This window comes from Oncorhynchus mykiss, chromosome 10 (genome assembly GCF_057628025.1).
Source record: "Oncorhynchus mykiss isolate SJ-2025 chromosome 10, ASM5762802v1, whole genome shotgun sequence".
In the NCBI taxonomy this organism is placed as follows: Eukaryota; Metazoa; Chordata; class Actinopteri; order Salmoniformes; family Salmonidae; genus Oncorhynchus; species Oncorhynchus mykiss.
Window position 1 is genome coordinate 41169253 of NC_143031.1, and position 22520 is coordinate 41191772.

The window sequence follows — 22520 nt, forward strand, 5'->3', positions numbered from 1 at the left end:
GGTGCATTTAGTCTCCCATGATGCAATGCTCCGCCTAGTTAGCCCGCAGTTAGTTTAGCTAGCTGGCTATCAAGCCCAGATTAAGTTAAGTCTAAATATATTGCTTACAGTATGTCATAAGCAACAACACATCTGACCCGCTGCTCCTCAACACTGGGGCCCCTCAGGGGTGCATGCTTAGTTCCCTCCTGTACTCCCTGTTCACCCACGACTGCGTGCCAAGCACAACTCCAACACCATCATTAAGTTTGCTGACGACACAACAGTGGTAGGCCTGATCACCGACAATGATGAGACAGCCTATAGGGAGGAGGTCAGAGACCTGGCTGTGTGGTGCCAGGACAACATCTCTCTCAATGTGAGTAAGACAAAGGAGCTGATCGTGGACTACAGGAAATGGAGGGCTGAACAGGCCCCCATTAACATCGACGGGACTGAAGTGGAGCGGGTCGAGAGTTTCAAGTTCCTTGGTGTCCACTTCACCAACAAGCTATCATTGTCCAAACACCCTAAGACAGTTGTGAAGAGGGCACGACAACACCCTTTCCCCCCTCAGGAGACTGAAAAGATTTGGCATGGGTCCCCAGATCCTCAAAAAGTTCTACAGCTGCACCATCAAGAGCATCCTGACCGGTTCAATCACCACCTGGTATGGCAACTGCTCGGCATTGCACCGTAAGGCACTACAGAGGGTAGTGCCTATGTTCCAGTACATCACTGGGGTAAAACTTCCTGCCATCCAAGACCTCTATACCAGGCAGTGTCAGGGGAAGCCCAAAGAAGTGTCAAAGACTTCAGTCACCCAGTTTACAGATATTATTAGACAAAGAGAGTTCCATTATAATCACAACTACAGACAGGTTATGATAAATCGCTGAAAATGACTGTCCACAATTTAAAGTCACCTCATGGATCCTATTCAAAAACGTCACAGAGAAGCAATTTCCGGTTTTCCTCATCACTAAAGTTAATAGACATGAAATCGTAAAATGACACTAAAACTGTGATGGGCATCACTAAATGCTTCATAATAACCAACCAAATGTAAAAAGGGGCTGACTTGTCCTTTAAGTAGTTTTCTGACCAGATAATTCTTTATGCTTACGAGTAGTTTCTTAAGGGGGCTACTTTTACTTGAGTAAATTACAATCTAAATAACAGATTTTCAGTACTCTTCCCACCCCTGATCTTGTCTGACTATCATTACTTATAGAGGACGAACCCCATACACACTGTTATAAGATCAGCTTTAAAATGTTTTCCATAACAGAAAAGGTTTAAATGTAGGAGGGTAACGCTGATCCTAGGTCTGCAGCTGCGTCTACGGATCATTTCTAATCTACGGAATGACGTTTATGAGTGACGTAGTTTGCTGCTTTTGCGGTTCACAAAATTGGTTTCGTTCCACGTCGTCTTCAATGTCGCAAACCATTACATTTAGCTATTTACCACTGAAATAAAGGTGTGGAAAATACAATTTAGGGTAAGTTACCATGTCGCTGGCACCCAAGACAAGGGTGTGTTTGTAACTGGAGAATGATAGTGCTACGTGAGTCACAACTAACGTACTAGCGAATGTTACTGTAGCTAGCAAACAGCTTGCTAGTAACTCGAGCTAACTAGCTAATGTGATGCATTTGACGGCTTCTAGGCTATTATACAAAATATGATTATATAGCTAGCTAATATGTGTGCCATACGTGGTTTAATAACTATTGATTTCCTTTTTTCTTCAATTTTGGCAGCTTTAGCTAGCTAGCTAAGAAACAAATATTCCAAACATTGTTCGTTATGTAGGGCAAACTAGCTCGCAAGATGACATGTCCTCTGTCCCTATTTTTTGTGCATAGTAGCATCTAACTTGCTTGCAACGAACTAGACATGCAGTGGGCCTTTACGAGCTAACGTCAGCTAGCTTAACATGTAACGTTAGTGTGGGCTTTTACCTAACTTTAGCTATTCTATAGTTTGTGTTGCTTGCACAGCCTTGGAGTCCAACTGGGAGGAGCTGAAATCACTGCATGCCAAGCTTTGCTAGTAGTTAACGGGTTGCAATCATATTCATGCTACATTTTAGAAATCAGATGAAACTCAAATTAGATCTATTTAATGCAGACCATGTAAACACTGATACATTAACTCTGGCTCTACACAGTTGTGTATGCTGTTGTAGACAAACACCCTTGTTAATCTTTATACCTGATTTTCTGTTTCCCCCACGTCCAAACAGTGGCTCTAAGCTCCCTGCCATGTCTTTGGAGAAGACCTCCGACCTGGCCAATGAGAACACATGCTTGCCATCCTCGCTGACCCTTGACCTCCGCTACCCACATAGTGTTCAGTTTGATTCTGACCTGAGCAAGAAAGCCAAAGGCACCACCACCTCCTCCACCAAGAAGCGCCACAACTATGCCACATCCACACCTTTGGACCTGCTGAATGGCACCATGGGTAGCAATTGCATCGATGAGGAAGAGTCCAGTCAACAGAGAGAGGAGGAGAGGGTCCGGAACCAGGAGAACGAGCAGGGACAGCACTGCACTGGGACCAATGCCAAGTGGCTCAAGGAGGGTCAGAATCAACTTCGCAAAGTGGCAGAGAGGCAGCAGGACCAGAATATAAATTCTGACCAGGATTTGAATCACAACGAGAGCCCAGATGGAAACCCCAACCATAACTCTTTAGTGATGGACCAGCAGGAGGAAGACAGTGAGCAGAACCCGTCTTCTAAGACCCTGAGGTCCCTCTGCTCTGACCTGAATGAGCCTCTGCTGATCGACACCTCAGAGACCCCTCATGGGAAGGAGGAAGAAGAGAAAGAGGACGGGGATGAGGAAGAGTCTCCACTACTTCCAACAGGTGGAGAGAGGGACACAGACTCGTCTGAGGCGCAGAGTAGCAGTGAGTCTCAGAGATATGACAGTGGAGAAGTGAAGGACACATGCCTGCTGTTTCAGGGCAGAAACGCAGCACCCAGTGATGAGGACTCCAGTTGCATGTCACTGTCTCAGGGCAGCACAGCCAACAGCACGCCAGACAGTGACCCAGGTAAGAGGGGAAATTAAATGTCTTAACAATGGATGGGCTTTGAATGAAGCTTTGTGTGTAAGATCCGCACTTTGTTTTTGTCACAAACAGGAAGTGGGACACAGTCCAATTGTGTTCTGGGTTATCTTATATTTATCTCACCGTTCTTCCTTGTTGTATAGAGTCTTACTGGGACCGCAGTGCGTTTGAGACGGACACAGACCTGCCTGCAGGGTGGATGCGGGTCAGAGACGAGTCGGGTACCTACTACTGGCACATCCCAACAGGCACCACACAGTGGGAGCCCCCCTCTCCCATAGAGGAGGGAGAAGCCCCAGAAAGACCCTCCAGTACCTCCCCTGCCATCACACCCAACGCGGAGCCAACGGTGAGAGCTAGAGGATAGTGATGGAGTCTGTGTTGAGGACATTGTTCTTGCCATTTGATAGAAGACTACATTGTTCCACATACTGTATCAGGACTGTGAATAAAAAATTGTCTGAGCAAGTGGATTGTACGTGCATTGACCCATCTGCCGGTACTCAATGCCTGCCCGTGCCGCACAGTCATTGTATTTCCATTAAGCCCCCACTGCTAGTGCGAACTGATTTAGTTTTCTAATTGGTCCTTTTTGTATTTTCAGTTGATGTGGAATAGTCTCACCCAGTCCCGCCCCAACAGATTTAATGACGAGGAGTTCTGGAAGGTAAGGGCCAACTACTTGAAACAAGCCCAACATCAATTCCGTTTGAAAACCTTTACATTAACATTGCACATTGAGATGTTCAATGTTTAGGTATCAACTGCTTACTATTTACTATATCAAATGTAGAAATATGATTGGTGATTGGTGATTTTGACTTGTTACTGTTGTTTTAAATTCAGGAGGAAGATGCCATGGCTGATCAGACCCTAAAGGATTTTGAAGGAGCCACATTGCGTTATGCCTCTATCAACCTCAAGTGAGTCCCCCTCCTGTTATCATTAGATGCTCCTGACTTGTGTAGATGACAACTAACTGATAGTCTGATTCCTTTCACCTCCTAGCTCCTCACAATCTGAAGAAAAGGAAAAGATGAACTCGCTCATCAATGACCCGGAGGCTAAGGTATGTACTCTCACTTGGACACATGGACATAACCATCATTCCACTCCAATCCCACACATATTTTTCTCTCTGTCAACAGTCAACCTAAGTTCAGTCGCTCTTTCTTTGTCCTCATGTCTTTGTGTGGCTTTATTAATAAATGCATCAACAACATCGTCCCCAAAGTCACTGTACGAACATACAATGCATTCAGAAAGTATTCAGACCCCTTGACTTTTTCCACATTTTGTTACTTTACAGCCTTATTCTAAAATGTATTAAATAAAATAAAAATCAATCTACACACTACACCATAATAACAAAGCAAATACAGGTTTCTAGAAATGTTAGCAAATTTATTTAAAAAAATACTAATTATTTTACTTATACTTTATTTACGTAAGTATTCAGACCCTTTGCTATGAAACTCGAAATTGAGCTCCGGTGCATCCTGTTTCCATTGATCATCCTTGATGTTTCTTCAACTTTATTGGTGTCAACTGTGGCAAATTCAATTGATTGGACAGTATTTGGAAAGGCACAAACCTGTCCATATAAGATCCCACAGTTGACAGTGCATGTCAGAGCAAAAACTAAGCTATGAGGTTGAAGGACTTGTCCGTTGAGTGCCGAGACAGGATTGTGTCGAGGCACAGATCTGGGGAAGGGTACCAAAACATTTTGTCAGCATTGAAAGTCCCCAAGAACACAGTGGCCTCCATCATTCTTAAATGGAAGACGTTTGGAAGCACCAAGACTCTTCCTAGAGCTATAAGCCCGGCCAAACTGAGCAATCGGGGGAGGAAAGGGCCTTGTTCAGGGAGGTGACCAAGAACCCGATGGTCAGAGCTCCAGAGTTCCTCTGTGGAGATGGGAGAACCTTCCAGAAGGACAACCATCTCTGCTGCATTTCACCAATCAGGCCTTTATGGTAGTGGCCAGACAAAAGCCACTCCTAAGTAAAAGGCACATGACAGCCCACTTAGAATTTGCCTAAAGGCACATAAAGGACTCTCAGACCATGAGAAACAAGATAATCTGGTCTGATGAAACTAAGATTGAACTCTTTGGCCTGAGTGTCAAGCGTCATGTCTGGAGGAAACCTGGCACCATCCCTACGGTGAATCATGGTGGTAGCAATATCATGCTGTGGGTATGTTTTTTTAGCAGCAAGGACTACGATCCTGACTAGTCTCCTAGGAAAGATGAACGGAGCAATGTACAGAGAGATCCTTGATGAAAACCTGCTTCAGAGCACTCAGGACCTCCGACTGGGGCAAAGGTTCACCTTCCAACAGGACAACGACCCTAAGCACACAGCCAAGACCATGCAGGAGTGGATTTGGGACGAGTTTCTGAATGTCCTTTAGTCGCCCAGCCAGAGCCCGGACTTGAACCCGATCGAACATCTCTGGAGAGACCTGAAAATAGCTGTGCAGCGATGCTCCCCATCCAACCTGACAGAGCTTGAGAGTATCTGCAGAGAAGAATGGGAGAAACTCCTCGAATACAGGTGTGCCAAGCTTGTAGCGTCATACCCAAGAAGACTTGAGGCTGTAATTGCTGCCAAGGTGCTTAAACAAAGTACTGAGTAAAGGGTCTGAATACTTATATAAATGTAATATTTCAGTTATTTTTAATAAATGTGCAAACATTTCTTTGTCATAATGGGGTATTGTGTGTAGATTTAGAATAAGGCTGTAACGTAACAAAATGTTAAAGTAAAGGGGTCTGAATTCTTTCCAAATTCACCTTATCCCAACCAGAAGCCATGGATTACAGGCAACATCCGCACTGAGCTAAAGGCTAGAACTTTGAAAAGTTTTGAAAGGCTGGTCATGACTCACATCAACACCTTCACCCCAGACACCCTGAACCCACTCCAATTTGCATACCGCCCCAACAGGGCCACAGATTACATAATCGCTATTGCACTCCACACTGTCCTCTCCCAGCTGGAAAAGAGGAACACCTATGTGAGAATGCTGTTCATTGACTATTGCTCAGCGTTAAACATCATAGTGCCCTCCAAGGTCAATACTAAGCTCTGTACTCTGGGACTGAACACCTCCCTCTGCAACTGGATCCTGGACTTCCTGACAAGCCGCACCCCCGGTGGTGTAGATAGGCAACAACACATTAGCCACGCTGACCCACTACATGGTGTGGGTCCTTGGGTGTGTGCATTGTCCCCTCCTGTACTCCTTTTTCATCCACGACTCTGCCCGCGAACGACTCCAACACCATCATTAAGTTTGCTGACGACATGACTGTCGTAGGCCTGATCACCAACGACGATGAGACGGCCTATAAGGAGGTCAGTGACTTGGCAGTGCGGTGCCAGGATAACAACCTCTCCTTTTAACGTCAGCAAGACACAGGAGCTGATCATGGACTACAGGAAACAGCATGCCGAGCATGCCCCCATCCACATCGATGGGGTGGGTCGAGAGCCTCAAGTTCCTTGGTGTCCACGTCATTAAGGAATTCACATGGTCCACTCACCAACACAGTTGGCACGACAATGCCTCTTTTCCTTCAGGAGACTGAAAATATTTTGCTTGGGTCCTCAGATCCTCAAAGTTCTACAGCTGCACCATTTTTAGAGTATCTTCACTGGCAATATAACAGCTTGAATGGCAACTGCTTGCCATCCGACCGCAAGGTGCTACAGAGGGTAGTACATACGGCCCAGTACATATGGGCCAAGCTCCCTGCCATCCAGGACATCTATACCAGGCGGTGTCAGAGGAAGGCCTTAAAAATGCTCAGACTCCAGCCACCCAAGTCAGACTGTTCTCTCAGCAAGTGGTACCAATGCACCAAGTCTGGAACCAACAGGACCCTGAACAGCTTCTACCTACAAGCCATAAGACTGCTACATAGTTAGTGCAAAAAAGGTCAATGCAGGTAGTCAAATTGCTTCCTGGACTAACTCTTTTTACACACTCATACATACCTACACTGACACTCCTACATACACTCACACATAACACATACACACAGGCATACTGTCAGGAAAAACACACAATCCTCACAGAAGCTGCTACTACTACTGTTTATTATGTCATGTTGCCTAGTCACTTTACCCCTACCTATATGTACATATCTATCTCAATTACCTCGTAGCCCTGCACATCGACTCTGTACTGGTACCCTGTGGATGTAGCCAAGTTATCGTTACACATTGTTTTTATTTTTTCATTGTTGGTAAGCATTTCACTGTTAGTCTTCACCTGTTTGCGACGCATGTGACAAATAAAAATGGATTTGAATAGGTTTTTGCAGTCCGGTCTCTTGGCTGGGTGGAGATATCAGAGGAGGAGATGGCTCCAGGGAAGAGCAGTGTGGCTGTCAACAACTGCATCAGACAGCTCTCCTACCACAAACACAACCTGCACGACACGGCTGGGATCTGGGGAGAGGTCAGATAATGGCTTGTGTATGGGAATATAACCTCGTAATGTTGGTAGAACAATGTTTAGAGAAATGTTGTGTAATGTTTCCACACAGGGAAAAGACATGCTCCTTGTTCTGGAGAATGAGATCTTGAACCTGATAGATCCGTTGGGCCAGACCTTGCTGCACACCCAGCCTATCGTCAGCATCCGAGTGTGGGGAGTGGGCCGGGACAACGGCAGGCCAGTCCCCTGCTACTCTAACTATTCTTTGTTATTTTATTAATATAATCTACATTTCAGATTTTGCCAGTTTGCTATAGGAAATGTTTCTTATTTTAGTTTTATTTGCCTGGCTTTTAACTGAATCTCGAGTTGCCTTTTGTGAATCCTGCTTTGTTTTCTGTTGAATTGATTTGGTGTTTTCTCTCTAACCTGCTGCACTTGGGCACACAGGGAGAGGTAGTGTATTGTTGTATCCACCATCTTCCGTCACAGGTTGTGGTTGTCATAGTTACAACATTGGCTTGTCAGTTGTTGATTCCACACCCCCATCCCATAATGCTTGATGTTTCTCACTCACGCCCATGACTTTCGATCAGTTTCTCTGAAAGTAGCACCTATACACTGTACAAAACATTAAGAACACCTTCCTAATATTGCCCCCCCCCTTACCCTCAGAATAGCCTCAATTCGTGGGGGCATGGACTCTACAAGGTGTTGAAAGCGTTCCACAGGGATGCTGGCCCATGTTGACTCCAATGCTTCCCACAGTTGTGTCAAGTTGGCTGGTTGTTCTTTGAGTGGTGGGCCATTCTTGATAAACACAGGAAACTGTTGCGCGTGAAAAACCCAGCAGCATTGCAGTTCTTGACACATCGGTGTGTCTGGCACATACTAACATATCCCGTTCAAAGGCACTTTAAAACTTTGGTCTTGCCCATTCACCCTCTGAATGGCACATACACAATCCATATCTCAAGGCTTTAAAAATCTTTCTTTAACCTGTCTCCTCCCCTTCATCTAGACTGACTGAAGTGGATTGAACAAGTGAAATCAGTAAGCGATCATAGCATTCACCTGGTCAGTCTGTCATGGAAAGAGCAGGTGTTCTTAATGTTTGTACACTCAGTGAAGACTAGCCATCAATAATAGTCAGACTATGTTAAGTGTTCTCTGTCAAAGTTGTGGTTACATTTGTTCATTGTATTTTTGGTTAATAGTTCTCTTGAGTAGAGACTGAACAATATTGGTCAAAGATCCTTATCAGTATTGACTGATTTCAGCATTGTCCGTTTCATCAGCCTCATTTGTCATGATCAGCCTTTATAACAGCCTCTTTCTCTGGTGATACCTCTTTTTGTTTGTGTGTGTTTGTGCTAACTTTAGGGACTTTGCCTACGTGGCGAGAGACAAACTGACTCATGTTCTGAAGTGCCATGTGTTCAGGTGTGACACACCTGCTAAGAACATTGCCACGAGCATGCATGACATCTGCTCTAAGGTAAGCCCATCTGCTATGGTGCATTGCACCATACTCTGGTCTCCAAATGTAACTTTTTTCACATGACTGTGAAACTGTGGTTCAGGGGTGGATGTTTGTCCTTGTTTTTTCAAATGTTGAATTTAAGGCTCAACTGTGTCTTTCCTTATCTGTAGATAATGGCCCAGAGGAAGTCATCCAAATCCTCTCTGAACAGACTCAACACAGACCCCTCTAAACTGGCAGACATTCCTTTCCAGGGTAAAACACTGGCACTTTTACTGTATGACTATTAGGGATGTAATGGTACAGTGAGCCCACGGTTCGGTATGTATCACGGTTTGTGGGCCACGGTACGGTTTCAGTGTCTTTCTATTTAAGAAAAGTGTGTGCTTGTATGACACTCATACAGAGGATGAGTGTCATACAATCCAGTACATAGTGAACCATCACAGTGAGGTAGCTTCCAGTACATAGTGAGGTAGCTTCCAGTACATAGTGAACCGTCACAGTGAGGTAGCTTCCAGTACATAGTGAACCGTCACAGTGAGGTAGCTTCCAGTACATAGTGAACCGTCACAGTGAGGTAGCTTCCAGTACATAGTGAGGTAGCTTCCAGTACATAGTGAACCGTCACAGTGAGGTAGCTTCCAGTACATAGTGAACCGTCACGGTGAGGTAGCTTCCAGTACATAGTGAACCGTCACAGTGAGGTAGCTTCCAGTACATAGTGGAGGTAGCTTCGAGTTGCTCTGGAGGTCCAACTATCAGTGGAGAGAGCTAGATGGGGTATCTATGTCAATTTGTTTTCTATTTCTCTCTGTGATGTTTCATCGAGTTTGGGAATTACTTTGCTGCTGAAATGTGTGCAGGAGACATTGTAACGCAGTTACATTTTTTCCATCAGGTGACAAAGTACTGAGTTAGTAACCATTGAATAGTGCCTCAAATCTTTGGCTATGAGTACTCCCACTGCTTTCGTTATTTCTTTGTTTTTCTGAATTTGTTGCAAATTGTTGTTAGAAGGCAGCAGCGAGTGAATGTGGTGTTTTCTTTAACGGGTGGGCTCTCCTTACTCCACCTGCAAGGGATACGGCCGGGTGATGGCCACGTAAATGACACATCATGTTAGAAGTGTTTCCACTCGAGTCGCCGAGTGGCAAAGCAATGCTTGCAGACTGTACTTTGTTTACGGTCTTCTTACCCTCGTCGTCGTATTGAACGCTGAATCCAAAATGTTCCCACACAGCGGATTTGAAAGACGGCGGTGCTTCTTCAAATTTGCTTCTCTCTGTCTCGTTGGTGCACGCCATTGTCACGTTGGAGCTGAGAGACTATTTCTTTTTAGTTTCCCCTCTCTTTATGGGGCCCCGTTAGGGAGGTTTCCTACTGAGATGTCATTGCAAATCGTCCATTGGTTGTTTGAGGGAGTTGCGGTCACTGCGGTTGCCACATTTTGAGACATGTGTGGAGTAAAGTTTGTCAGCCCCAGGAGCCCCCTAACGGCCACAAGCTGAGCGTTTGCTTCTGTGGATTTGAATGTACAACGTGCGTGTAGTCTGCAGCGCAATAAGCACGTTTTGGAAATGATAGGAAAATGACAGGCATACCATAATTCCACGGTTCACGTGTGCGTATTGAACCGTAGGGGGCATACCGAACGGTTCGATAACATTTGTCATCCCTAATGACTATATACTATGTATAATCTGAAACCAAATGCATCTATGGTCCTTTGTATGGTTTAAGCATGAGGTCTTCTGTCTCTCTCACTCTGCTGTATTCTCCCTACAGAATTCCCTGCACCAAAGAATGAGCTAGTCCAGCGCTTCCAGGTATGTTACCTAGGTAACGTGCCTGTGGCCAAACCCGTAGGTAAGGAACGCTTTGGTAAGGAATGCTTTTTCTTCTCTTTCCTAGCTGTTTGTTGGTGTATCTTGTGGTGTTTTGAACAATGTTTCAGGAAAACTTCTCAGTCACTGCCTGTATTTAACATTCCACTTGTCCTCCTGTATGTTGGTACTGTGTTTAAATGAATGCTAACTTTCTACTAAGTTTGCTTTCACTCAATGAAATGCATTCTATACACGTTTACTTAATTGAATGTCTCCAATTATTGCACGTATTCTACTAATTTCTCCTACAGATTGTGATACTGATTTCTTACTGTGTGAAGTCTCAACTTCAATGAGCTATCCTCTTGTTATGGATATTGAGCTTTTAACTCTCTTGGTTTTCAGTGAATTCTGAACGAACACATTTCTAGTAATTCCTTCCTTCCATTTTCCTAATATTCTCAGGTATTGAGTGTACTCAGACAGATGTACAGTGCATTTGGAAAGTATCCAGACCCCTTGACATTTTCCATGTTTTGTTATGTTACAGCCTTATTCAAAAATCTATAATGTTTTTCCTTTGGCAGCGATTACAGCCTTGAGTCTTATTGGGTATAACGCTACAAGCTTGGCACACCTGTGTTTGGGGAGTTTCTTCCATTCTTCTCAGCAGATCCTCTCAAGCTCTGTCAGGTTGGATGGGGACAACTATCAGTTCAAGTACGGGCTCTGGCTGGGCCACTCAAGGACCCACAGATACTTGTCCAGAAGCCACTCCTGTGTTGTCTTGGCTGTGTTCTTTGGGTCCTTGTCCTGTTGGAAGGTGAACCTTCGTACCAGTCTGAGGTTCTGATTGCTTTGGAGCAGGTTTTCATCAAGGATCTCTCTGTACTTTGTACCGTTCATCTTTCCCTCGATCCTGACGAGTCTCTCAGTCCCTGCCGCTGAAAAACATCCCCACAGCATGATGCTGCCTTAGCCATGCTTCATCGTAAGGATGGTGCCAGGTTTCCTCCAGACGTGAAGTTTGGCATTCAAGCCAAAGAGTTCAATCTTGGTTTCATCAGACCAGAGAATCTTGTTTCTCCTGGTCTGATAGCCCTTTAGGTGTCTTTTGGCTAAATCTAAGCTGGCTGTCATGTGCCTTTTACTGAGGAGTGGCTTCCTGGGGCGGCAGTGGTTAGCGTTGGGCCAGTAACCGAAAGGTTGCTGGATCGAATCGCTGACCTGACAAGGTAAAAATCTGTCATTCTGCCTCTGAGCAAGGCAGTTAACCCACTGTTCCCCGGGCGCCAAAGATGTGGATTCCAATTAAGGCAGCCCCCCACACCTCTCTGCTTGAGGAGTTTGGTTAAATGCGGAATACACATTTCAGTTGAAGGCATTCAGTTGTACAACGGACTAGGTATCCCCCTTTCCCGTCTGGACACTCTACCATAAAGGCCTGATTGGTGAAATGCAGCAGAGATGGTTGTCCTTCTGGAAGGTTCTCCCATCTCCACAGAGGAACTCTGGAGCTTTGACCATCGGGTTCTTGGTCACCTCCCTGACCAAGGCCCTTTCCTCCCCCGATTGCTCAGTTTGGCCGTGCGGCCAGCTCTAGGAAGATTCTTGGTGGTTCCAAACTTCTCAGATCTGTGTCTCGATACAATCCTGTCTCTGAGCTTTACGGACAATTCCTTCGACCTCATGGCTTGGTTTTTGCTCTGACATGCACTGCCAACTGTGGGACTTTATATAGACCGATGTGTGCCTTTCCAAATCATGTCCAATCAATTGAATTTACCACAGGTGGACTCCCAAGTTGTAGAAACATCTCAAGGATGATCAATGAAAACAGGATCCACCTGAAATCAATTTTGAGTCTCATATCGAAGGGTCTGAATACTTATGTAAATAAGGTATTTCTGTTTTTTATTTATTTTTATATATTTGCACAAAAATCTAAACCTGTTTTTGCTTTGTCATTATTGAGTATTGTGTGTAGATTGATGAGGATTCAATCCATTTTAGAAAAAGGCTCTAATGTAACAAAATGTTGAAAAAGGGAATGGGTCTGGATACTTTCCGAATGCACTGTAGCTGCTAGCTAACCTAGGTGGTTGTTATTCCTATCCAGGTATGGACCTAGTTAATGTTGCCCTCGACACAGCAATGAATTCCAAAGTCAAGGAAGAGTGGACGTCAGTTACTGTGAACGTGGCCTCAGCCACACTTACCATAATCACTGCTGAGGTGAGTACACATATAGATGGTCGCACTCAAATGTACACACAATCTCAAAAAAAAAATATATTTTTAATGTCATTCCAATTTGAAGGTCTGAGGTTGTTTAAGTTTCTGTGGGAATAGAACCCAAGGCGTTCTGTTGTTTCTTGCAGACAGAGGAGGTTCTGTCAGAGTGCCGGGTGCGGTTCCTGTCCTTCATGGGCGTGGGGAAGGACGTCCACACCTTTGCCTTCATCATGGCCGAGGGCCCCGGGGACTTCATCTGCCACATGTTCTGGTGTGAGCCCAACGCAGCCAGCCTCAGTGAGGCCGTGCAGGCCGCCTGCATGGTGAGTGCAATGTTTCCATCAGCCAGTAATTGCTGGCTTTTGTCCGATACAAATTAATTGTCCGGCAGATAATATCCTATTGAAAATCAATATCCTCTATAAATCTCACAGGCCGTTCATGGAGCTTGGTTCAGGTTGTCTTTCAATCACATCATCTCTCTACTCTGCCTGTCTGTTTTGAGCTCACACTCTCGCTAGCAAACTTTCAACATTGTATCAACTGGGCTCTCTGCCTGCAAAGATTCAAGAGCCATTGAGTTTGTGACAGCTGTGTGCAGACAGGAGAGACGTGTTCCGCTATTTTATGTTTTGCTAGATATCCCTAGAAGACGGATGGGACGTCTTTCGGATGGGACGTTAAACGGGTGTCCTGACTCTCTGCGGTCATTCAAGATCCCATGGCACTTATCGTAAGAGTAGGGGTGTTAACCCTGGTGCCCTGGCTAAATTCCCAATCTGGCCATCAAACCATCACGGTCACCTAATAATCCCCAGTTTACAATTGCCTCGCTCATTCCCCTCCTCTCCCCTGTAACTATTCCCCAGGTCGTTGCTGCAAATGAGAATGTGTTCTCAGTCAACTTACCTGGTCAAATAACGGATACAAAAAAAAGAACGTTGCCCCCTATAAGAAAATGTACGGAAATGTCATAGAAGTCCAGCATGGAGGACTATTTAGATGAAGTAATTTTGCTTCCCTCCTCTACCGCTAATCTAATGCCTGGTTGTGTAGTTAGCTTAAAAATGCCCAAAACAATGTGAATCAAGCTAGCTAGTTGGCTAACTAGCTACTGTACCAAGGATGGAGGCACAGACGAGTGGAAAATTAGATTGACACTGAAACAGAGAATATTTACAAGCCAGGTGGACAGAGACGTGCATTGTGCAAGTAGCCAACGTTGACTTGGTAGGCTATCATTCCTCCTTGCATGATTATTGAAGTCACGTCCATGTGATGTCAGTGAATCGGCAATGTATAGTCCTGAAAAAGCATTACCCAACAAATGACTGCATTCAGATGGGTTCTTATTTGATATGGCAACTTTTTCATTGGGTGAGTGGTTCTTCTCGATATGAGGAGTTTGCCAGGACTGGACTGTTTTATGAAGAGAAAATAGTAAACATACACAGCCTTGTTGCACCATATATTTTGAATTCCAAGTTTATATTTCGAATTAGATTTGGTGCTAATTTTGTGTGCCTGTTGACAGCTGCGCTACCAGAAGTGTCTGGACGCCAGGCCGCCCAGTAACAGCTCCTGCCTGCCAGGCCCGCCGGCTGACTCTGTGGCACGCCGTGTGGGCTCAAGTGTCAAGAAGGGAGTTCAGAGCCTGCTGGGCAGCTTCAAGAGGTCCGGGTCCCAGACGCCCTGAGAGGTGCCAACTAACCCACTACACACCACTCTACCCCCAGGCCAAGCCCACCATGATAGCCATGGCTCTCCTCACTCCTCCACTGCCTCTTTATCGCCCCCATTCTGAGGTGTTATGGTAGAACCTGCTTCCCTTCTCATGGGCACTGTGGGCTGCCTGTTGGGTTGGGGTACCAGTAAACCTAGCGCTGCCCAGAGCTCCTCCATGCGTTACACTTCCTTCACTTCACCTTTGGTTGGACAAGTAGGCCATCTTTTCACTTGTTTGTTTAATCTGTGATTTATTAAAGGTCCAATGCAGAAGTTATCTCAATATCAAATCATTTCTGGGTAAGAATAAAGTACTTTACTGTGATTTGTTTTCAGGTAAAATGGTCAAAAAGAAACAAAAACAGCTTCTTAGCAAAGAGCAGTTTCTCAAGAACATTTATTTTTATCAGAAGAGATGTTTGGAACTCTTTCTTATTGGTCTGTTAAGAGGAAACTTGGTCTAGTTTACAAAGTACCAACACTAATTATGCTTAGGAACACAGTTATGTTCTGTAACATTGTCTCTGCTATTTGTTTTGCAGAACAAATAAAGTATATTATTTGTGAAAATAGAAATGGAAAATGTGCAATTGAATTGTGAATGTGGTTGCGCTCATGCCATGTGCTTGTGGCACATGTTGGTTTTCATTTCAAAATGGATATCGACTTGAAAGAAATTAGAAACAGTGGCATGAGAAGTCTACATAAAATGCAGCATGGTGAATGAGTGTTGAGCTGGAAGCACTAAAACATGCTAGCTAATATAATATTTGGCAAATAAATATTTTGGATATATATAGTTTGTATAGTACATTTGTTGTAAAGCCGTTTTGTTTTAAGTCCCCTCTTCCTTCTGGGGGAGCTGGTAAACCAGCAAGTGCAACATTTTATTTGTATGTGTATTGCAAATTGCAGTAAAATGTCTGTAGTTCAACTCCTCAAATCTAAAATGGAGATAGCATACTTTTAGAGCATGACTCAAGTTTTAGTGAAACCTCTCATGTCTCAAAGAAGGCTTAGGCTATCTGTTACTGCACTCCAAGTGGACAGTATGTTGGAGGAAGATGGAAGCTTTCTATTGTGTGGAAATGGATCTGAAGTTGGTTTTGTCATCCTTTTGTTGTGATCAGATGTTGTATGTTAGTCTGTTTAACCACGTTCTTTTATCTGTTTAACAATGTTTTTTTTTTACGTGTCAAGTGTTATAATTGTTTTCCTTTACTCCATTCTGTATGTCTAAACTTGTTTTAATTTAGTTACATCTGAGCAGTGACAGCTATTTATAGCTACCCCCTTGTCCTTTCAAACTGTTTATAAGATCTGACAACTTTTATGCCTCCTAATTAATTGGGTCTAAGGGATGAGACACTACTGTCATTGTGATAGACATGTCACTGAACTTGACAGCTTCTGTCAGTAACTCACAAGTCATTTAAGTCCCACTTCCTTTTTTTATTTCAGTTTTTAAACTCCTGACTGCCCTCTGCTGGGCTTTAGAATAGTTATTTTTCATTAGCAGTGTGTCTGACGACACAACAGGAGAGCTAACAAGCCTGATGCATTTTGTTGTGCAAAGATTGTAATTACGGAAAGTGTTTTTTTTTTTACCCACAAACAGTGTTTGTCTATGAAATATTCAGGCTGAAGTATGTGTGGAAGTTTCCTCCTTAGCGTGCAGTATGTGTAAATCATATGAACACTTCGCTGCATATAAACACATCTTTAAAATACACTATCCCATAGTTGACTGACGAGAGCATAGTCTTCCCTTTTTGTTTTTGAATGCAGTTGGTTAAAAATACTTTCTTTTTAAAATTAAATTATTATATTTTTCTAAGTGTGTGTGTGTGTGTGTGTGTGTGTGTGTGTGTAACAGATCTGTGAGATGGAGATGCCTTTTTACCCTCAGTTCCTACCACTATGTGGTCACTGTTGCAGCAGTGTTTCCAAATCTGTATCACCATACTATTTATCCCCCTCCTTCACTTTATTGTGCCACATTTCTCTAGCTCTCATCTGTTTTGGACAGCAATTTGACCAGACAAGAAGCCATAGGTTAGGCTTTGGCCTGGCTTTAGTTGCTCGCTCACTCTTAAGTACTGATTAATAAAAACACAGATACATGTATGTACAATGTAGTTTTTTTTTAGTATGACATTGGTTTTTTTTTTAACTGAATTTGTGCGATTTTCGTCACGCCTATAATTTTTACTCCTTACTCTACACACTAAGTACTCTACACTACTTACTGTAAATGTCAGACATTGGTTGCCTTGTACAAACAGAGCTTCCTGCTGTTAGTATATCATTTATTTTTAATTCACACTGTAATATTGGACCATACTTTGAGGCCTCAAAAATACTATCAAGAATTTGTGCATGTTGTTGCTATACATGTGACTGTACATTTCACGTGTCAAATGTTTTCCCTTCCATTTCAATAGTGACTGTCACTACACATGTCCCTAATCCACTTATTGCTCACCCGTTTCTTTTGTTTTGTTGAGAAATCAGTTATAACCTATTTATATATTCAGTGTAGATGTTAACCAGTGGGTGCACTTTGCATGGCTGTTATATAAGAACTGACCCTAGCTTCTCAGAACAGGGGAGCACAGAGGGTCCTCAGTGTGTTTTCAGCTCTGTAAGGACAAATATAGGCCACGATGGGAAGTCTGAGTACTGGTATACGTTAGCCCTACTAACAAAAACCCCATCGGATTGTCAATGTAGATTCCTTGTTGTAATGCTCAAGATATTTAGGTTGCTTTGGTGATGTTCAAGGTTAAATATTTGTCTTATTAAGGATTAATCATTGCAATAAAAATGAGTAAAAAATGCTTTTCTTTAACTTAAGATAAATTATTGAAGGATTTACATGTGTTGAATATAAGAAACCGACTTTGATCCAAATGTACCGCAACACTACTATGATAGGGCTGTGATCATGTCCTCTGTCATAGGCCATGGAAAATATCTAGGTTCAGTTTTTAACAAACGTGAACTTTTATGTCTGCCTTTTTGTTCTTCAGATGTGTTCAGTGTGTTGTTAACCTTTCGATGTGAGGTATTTATTAAGCCTTAAGGAAACATTACAATGAAGTGATACCTTTTTGTTCACACTCCTGTTTGTCAGCCATGTGTATTTTTTAGCTTCCTTTTTCTTTAATATCCACTGGTGACTGTAATGCAAAAAAAAGTGGTCATTTACATATCTGAAGAATGTAAATGAGGTGTGTGTATGTATATGCAGTACCAATTAAAAGTTTGTACACCTACTCATTCAAGCATTCTTTATTTTTACTATTTTCTACATTGTAGAATAATAGTGAAGACACACTATGAAATAACACATGGAATCATGTAGTAACCAAAAGAGTCTTAAATTAATCAAAATATATTTAGGCTTTTTTGAAGTAGCCATGCTTTTCCTTGATAGTTTGCACACGCTTGGCATTTTCTCAACCAGCTTCACCTGGAATGCTTTTCCAACAGTCTTGAAGGTACAAGTGCTGAGCACTTGTTGGCTGCTTTTCCTTCACTCTGCGGTCCAACTCATCCCAAACCATCTCAATTTGGTTGAGATCAGGGGATTGTGGAGGCCAGGTCATCTGATGCAGCTCACTCTCTTTGGTAAAATAGCCCTTACACAGCCTGGAGGTGTGTGTTGGGTCATTTTTAGTGGGACTAACAAATGATAATCCCACTAAGCGCAAGCCGGATGGGATGGCATATCGCTGCGGTAGCCATGCTGGTTAAGTGTGCCTTGAATTCTAAGTAAATCACAGTGTCAGTGTTTCTTTGCAGCAATTTAACCATGAAGGCCTGATTCATGTAGTCTCCTCTGAAAGGTTGATGTTGAGATGTCTGTTACTTGAACTTTGTAAAATGCAGCCCATTTATTTGGGCTGCAATTTTGGAGGCTGGTAACTAATAAACATATCCTCTGCAGCAGATGTAATTCTGGATCTTCCTTTCCTGTGGCGGTCTTCATGGGAGCCAGTTTCGTCATAGCCTTTGATGGTTTTTGTGACTGCACTTGAAATGTTCAAAGTTCTTGAAGTTTTCCAGATTGACTGACCTTCATGTCTTAAAGTAATGATGGACTGTAGTTTCTCTTTGCTTATTTTAGCTGGTCTTGTCATAATATGGACTTGGTCTTTTACCAAAACAGGGCTGTCTTTTGTATACCACCCCTACCTTGTCACAACACAACTGATTGGCACAAACACATTAAGACGGAAATAATTTGTGGAGGTGTGTGGCACACCTTGTTAAATTGAATTGCATTCCAATCATGAAGTTGATTGAGAGAGTGCCAAAGCTGTCATCAATTCAAAGGGTGGCAATTTGAAGAAACTCAAATTTAAAATATATCTTGATTTTTTTAACACTTTTTTGGTTACTACATGATTCCATATGTGTTATCATAGTTTTGATGTCTTCTATTACTCTACAATGTAGAACATAGTAAAAATAAAGAAAAATCCTTGAATGAGTAGGTGTGTCCAAACCTTTGACTGGTAGTGTATACATATACATGTATGTTAATATTGTGTCACAGGACAAAATAAAAAGTGGAACTGTATTGTTTTGTGGGCCATTGTGGTGTTTGCTGAATAACACCGTGAGTAGCTACTTACACATCACCTCATATTCACGATGCACTCCAGGAATGGTTTAAAAACGAATTATTGCAGAGTTAATGCATACACACACACAGTTCACCAAGAGTTACTTGGATATATTTATTTTATCATCAACGTGAGTGCCACTGTTCAAAAGACTGAACAGTATTGAGAATAATTGTCATGCCCTTGGTTAGCTCAGTTTACAGCTGAATTGAAGACTTTACTAACATGAATATTTATGAGGCTGTGTCAATAAAACAAAGGCAACACCATCTACAATTATTTCAATGTTTTATTCCCCCTTTCCACTTTGCCTGCTGTTAATATCCTAAATGAGTTACACACACACACACACACACCCAGCCAGGGGTAAATATATTCACATGTAAATATACTGTGTTCCAGTTGACACAGTCGGTGGATTACCAGTTCCATATTCTCCCGTCCCTGTATTTGCTTTCATCCTGTTTCTCTAATCGTCACAGACGTTGGGTTCCCCAGCAGTGCTTCTGTTGATTTTCAGTGTGCCGCCTCCTTTCTTGGTCCAAACTACGCTGTTGTCTCACAGAGCTTTGTTTGTCATCATAGAGTATTACTTTAGATGCAGCTGATAGGCCTACAGCTCCCCTGTTTGAAATGAAGAAGACAAAAAGGCTGTTTTTATACTCTGCCTGTATTCACAAGGTGCTAATCATGATTTAATGTAATTCATCACATCATTCATTATTTCCATCATTTTCTCCTATATTTGGAGGTTTGTTTAAACAATGAATGAGCCCACTGGGCACACTACGTCATTTCAACGTGGAGAATTTGGTAGATACGTTGATCAATGAGATTCCAACCTATTTTCACCCGCTCAAAAAGAGAGCCAAAAGTCTGTTGAATTCCTTAATGTGTTATCGCTATGCTTTCAACCATCGAAAAGCACAACCAAATTCCAATGGAAAATCAATGTCTGATTTTTGGTTTAGTTGTCACCTAAATGTTTTAGCACTGAGCTTTCAACCATTTAAAAACACATCAAAGTTCAAATGGGAATACGACGTCAGATATATTGTTTATTTATATAAAATCGTAATGTGTTGTCACTGTGCTTTATCTAATAGCACAACCAAATGACCTGGATTGCAGTTGATATCACATTAAAGTACGTGGCGCAAGTGATCAATGCCGTTTGAGATTCTGTGCAGATGATTATAGCAATGGTGAAGATCTCCACAGACCTGGGACCCTGAACACACTTTCTATGATTACATAAGAAGACGCATTGAATCAGTAACCTCATAATGTGGCCATGGATGTGTTACTCATTTTAAGGTTGAATAAATACTCTCACATTCGTTTGTAAAATAGCCTTAATCAACCTCTTGGGGATGGGTGTCCCTAAACCGGGACGGTTTTTGCTAACGTGCACTAATGTGAGTAGAATGACGTTGTACACAACAGCCAACTTTCCGGAACATACAGTCGTGGCCAAAAGTTTTGACAATGACACAAATATTAATTTCCACATAGTTTGCTGCGTCAGTGTCTTTAGATATTTTTGTCAGATGTTACTATGGAATACTGCAGTATAATTACAAGCATTTCATAAGTGTCAAAGGCTTTTATTGACAATTACATGTTGATGCAAAGAGTCAATTAACTTCTGGGCCACATCCTGACTGATGGCAGCCCATTCTTGCATAATCAATGCTTGGAGTTTGTCAGCATTTGTGGGGTTTTGTTTGCCTCTTGAGGTTTGACCACAAGTTCTCAATGGGATTAGGTTCTGAGGAGTTTTCTGACCCAAAATATTGATGTTTTGTTTCCCGAGCCACTTAGTTATCACGTTTGCCTTATGGCAAGGTGCTCCATCATGCTGGAAAAGGCATTGTTATTCACCAAACTGTTCCTGGATGGTTGGGAGAAGTTGCTCTCAGAGGATGTGTTGGTACCATTCTTTATTCATGGCTGTGTTCTTAGGCAAAATTGTGAGTGAGCCAACTCCCTTGGCTGAGAAGCAACCCCACACATGAATGGTCTCAGGATTCTTTACTGTTGGCATGACACAGGACTGATGCTAGCGCTCACCTTCTCTTCTCCAGACAAGCTTTTTTCCGGATGCCCCAAACAATCGGAAAGGGGATTCGTCAGAGAAAATGACTTTACCCCAGTCCTCAGCAGTCCAATCCCTCTACCTTTTGCAGAATATCAGTCTGTCCCTGATGTTTTTCCTGGAGAGAAGCTTCTTTGCTGCCCTTCTTGACACCAGGCCATGCTCCAAAAGTCTTTGTCTCACTGTGCCTCACAACAATTGAACCGCTCTCCTTGAAGTTCTAGATGATCCGATAAATGGTTGATTTAGGTGCAATCTTACTGGAAGCAATATCCCTGCCCGTGAAGCCCATTTTGTGCAAAGCAATGATGACGGCACCTGCTTCCTTGCAGGTAACCATGATTGACAGAGGAAGAGCAACGATTCCAAGCACCACCCTCCTTTTGAAGCTTCCAGTCTGTTATTCTAACTCATTCAGCATGACAGAGTGATCTCCAGCCTTGTCCCATCAACACTCACACCTGTGTTAACGAGAGAATTACTGACATGTCAGCTGGTCCTTTTGTGGCAGGGCTGAAATGCAGTGGAAATGTTTTTTGGGGATTCAGTTCATTCGCATGGAAAAGAGGGACTTTGCAATTAATTGACTGATCACTCTTCATAACATTCTGGAGTTCTGGAATATATGCAAATTGCCATCATACAAACTGAGGCAGCAGACTTTGTGAAAATTTATATTTTTGTCATTCTCAAAACTTTTGGCCATGACTGTCTTATATGGGGAGAAAGCTTAAATTCGTGTTAATCTAACTGCAGTGTACAATTAACAGTAGCTATTACAGTGAAAAAATGCCATGCTATTGTTTGTGGTAAGTGCACAACAACAAACTTTAATCACATCAACTGGTCTGATACATTCACTTCTGAAGGTCAGTAATGGAATTACATTCAGTAATCTTGCTCTGATTTGTCATCCTGAGGGTTCCAGAAATAAAATGTAGCATAGTTTTGTTTGATAAAATCTATTTTTATGTTAAAATGTAGGAACTGGGGTCTAC

General features: G+C 42.8%; 1 protein-coding gene across 4 annotated transcripts; it reads left to right on the forward strand.

Annotated features, from left to right (window-relative positions):
* Nucleotides 1–1336: 1336 nt before the first annotated feature.
* On the forward strand, nucleotides 1337–18068 carry LOC110533887 (amyloid beta precursor protein binding family B member 1). Of its 4 annotated transcripts, none has more exons than XM_021618467.3 (14): nucleotides 1337–1483; nucleotides 2231–3048; nucleotides 3210–3415; nucleotides 3671–3733; nucleotides 3913–3989; nucleotides 4075–4135; nucleotides 7393–7539; nucleotides 7628–7755; nucleotides 8902–9016; nucleotides 9172–9256; nucleotides 10790–10885; nucleotides 12950–13065; nucleotides 13212–13388; nucleotides 14600–18068. In XM_021618467.3, exons 2-14 carry the CDS (start codon nucleotides 2250–2252, stop codon nucleotides 14759–14761), a joined length of 2232 nt encoding a protein of 743 aa, XP_021474142.2. In that variant the 5' UTR covers nucleotides 1337–1483; nucleotides 2231–2249; the 3' UTR covers nucleotides 14762–18068. The 4 variants fall into 4 exon arrangements, with proteins under 4 accessions (XP_021474142.2, XP_021474144.2, XP_090044750.1 ...); XM_021618469.3 differs by having other exon boundaries at nucleotides 10790–10870; XM_090188624.1 differs by having other exon boundaries at nucleotides 1365–1549; nucleotides 10790–10870.
* The last annotated feature ends 4452 nt before the right edge of the window (nucleotides 18069–22520 follow it).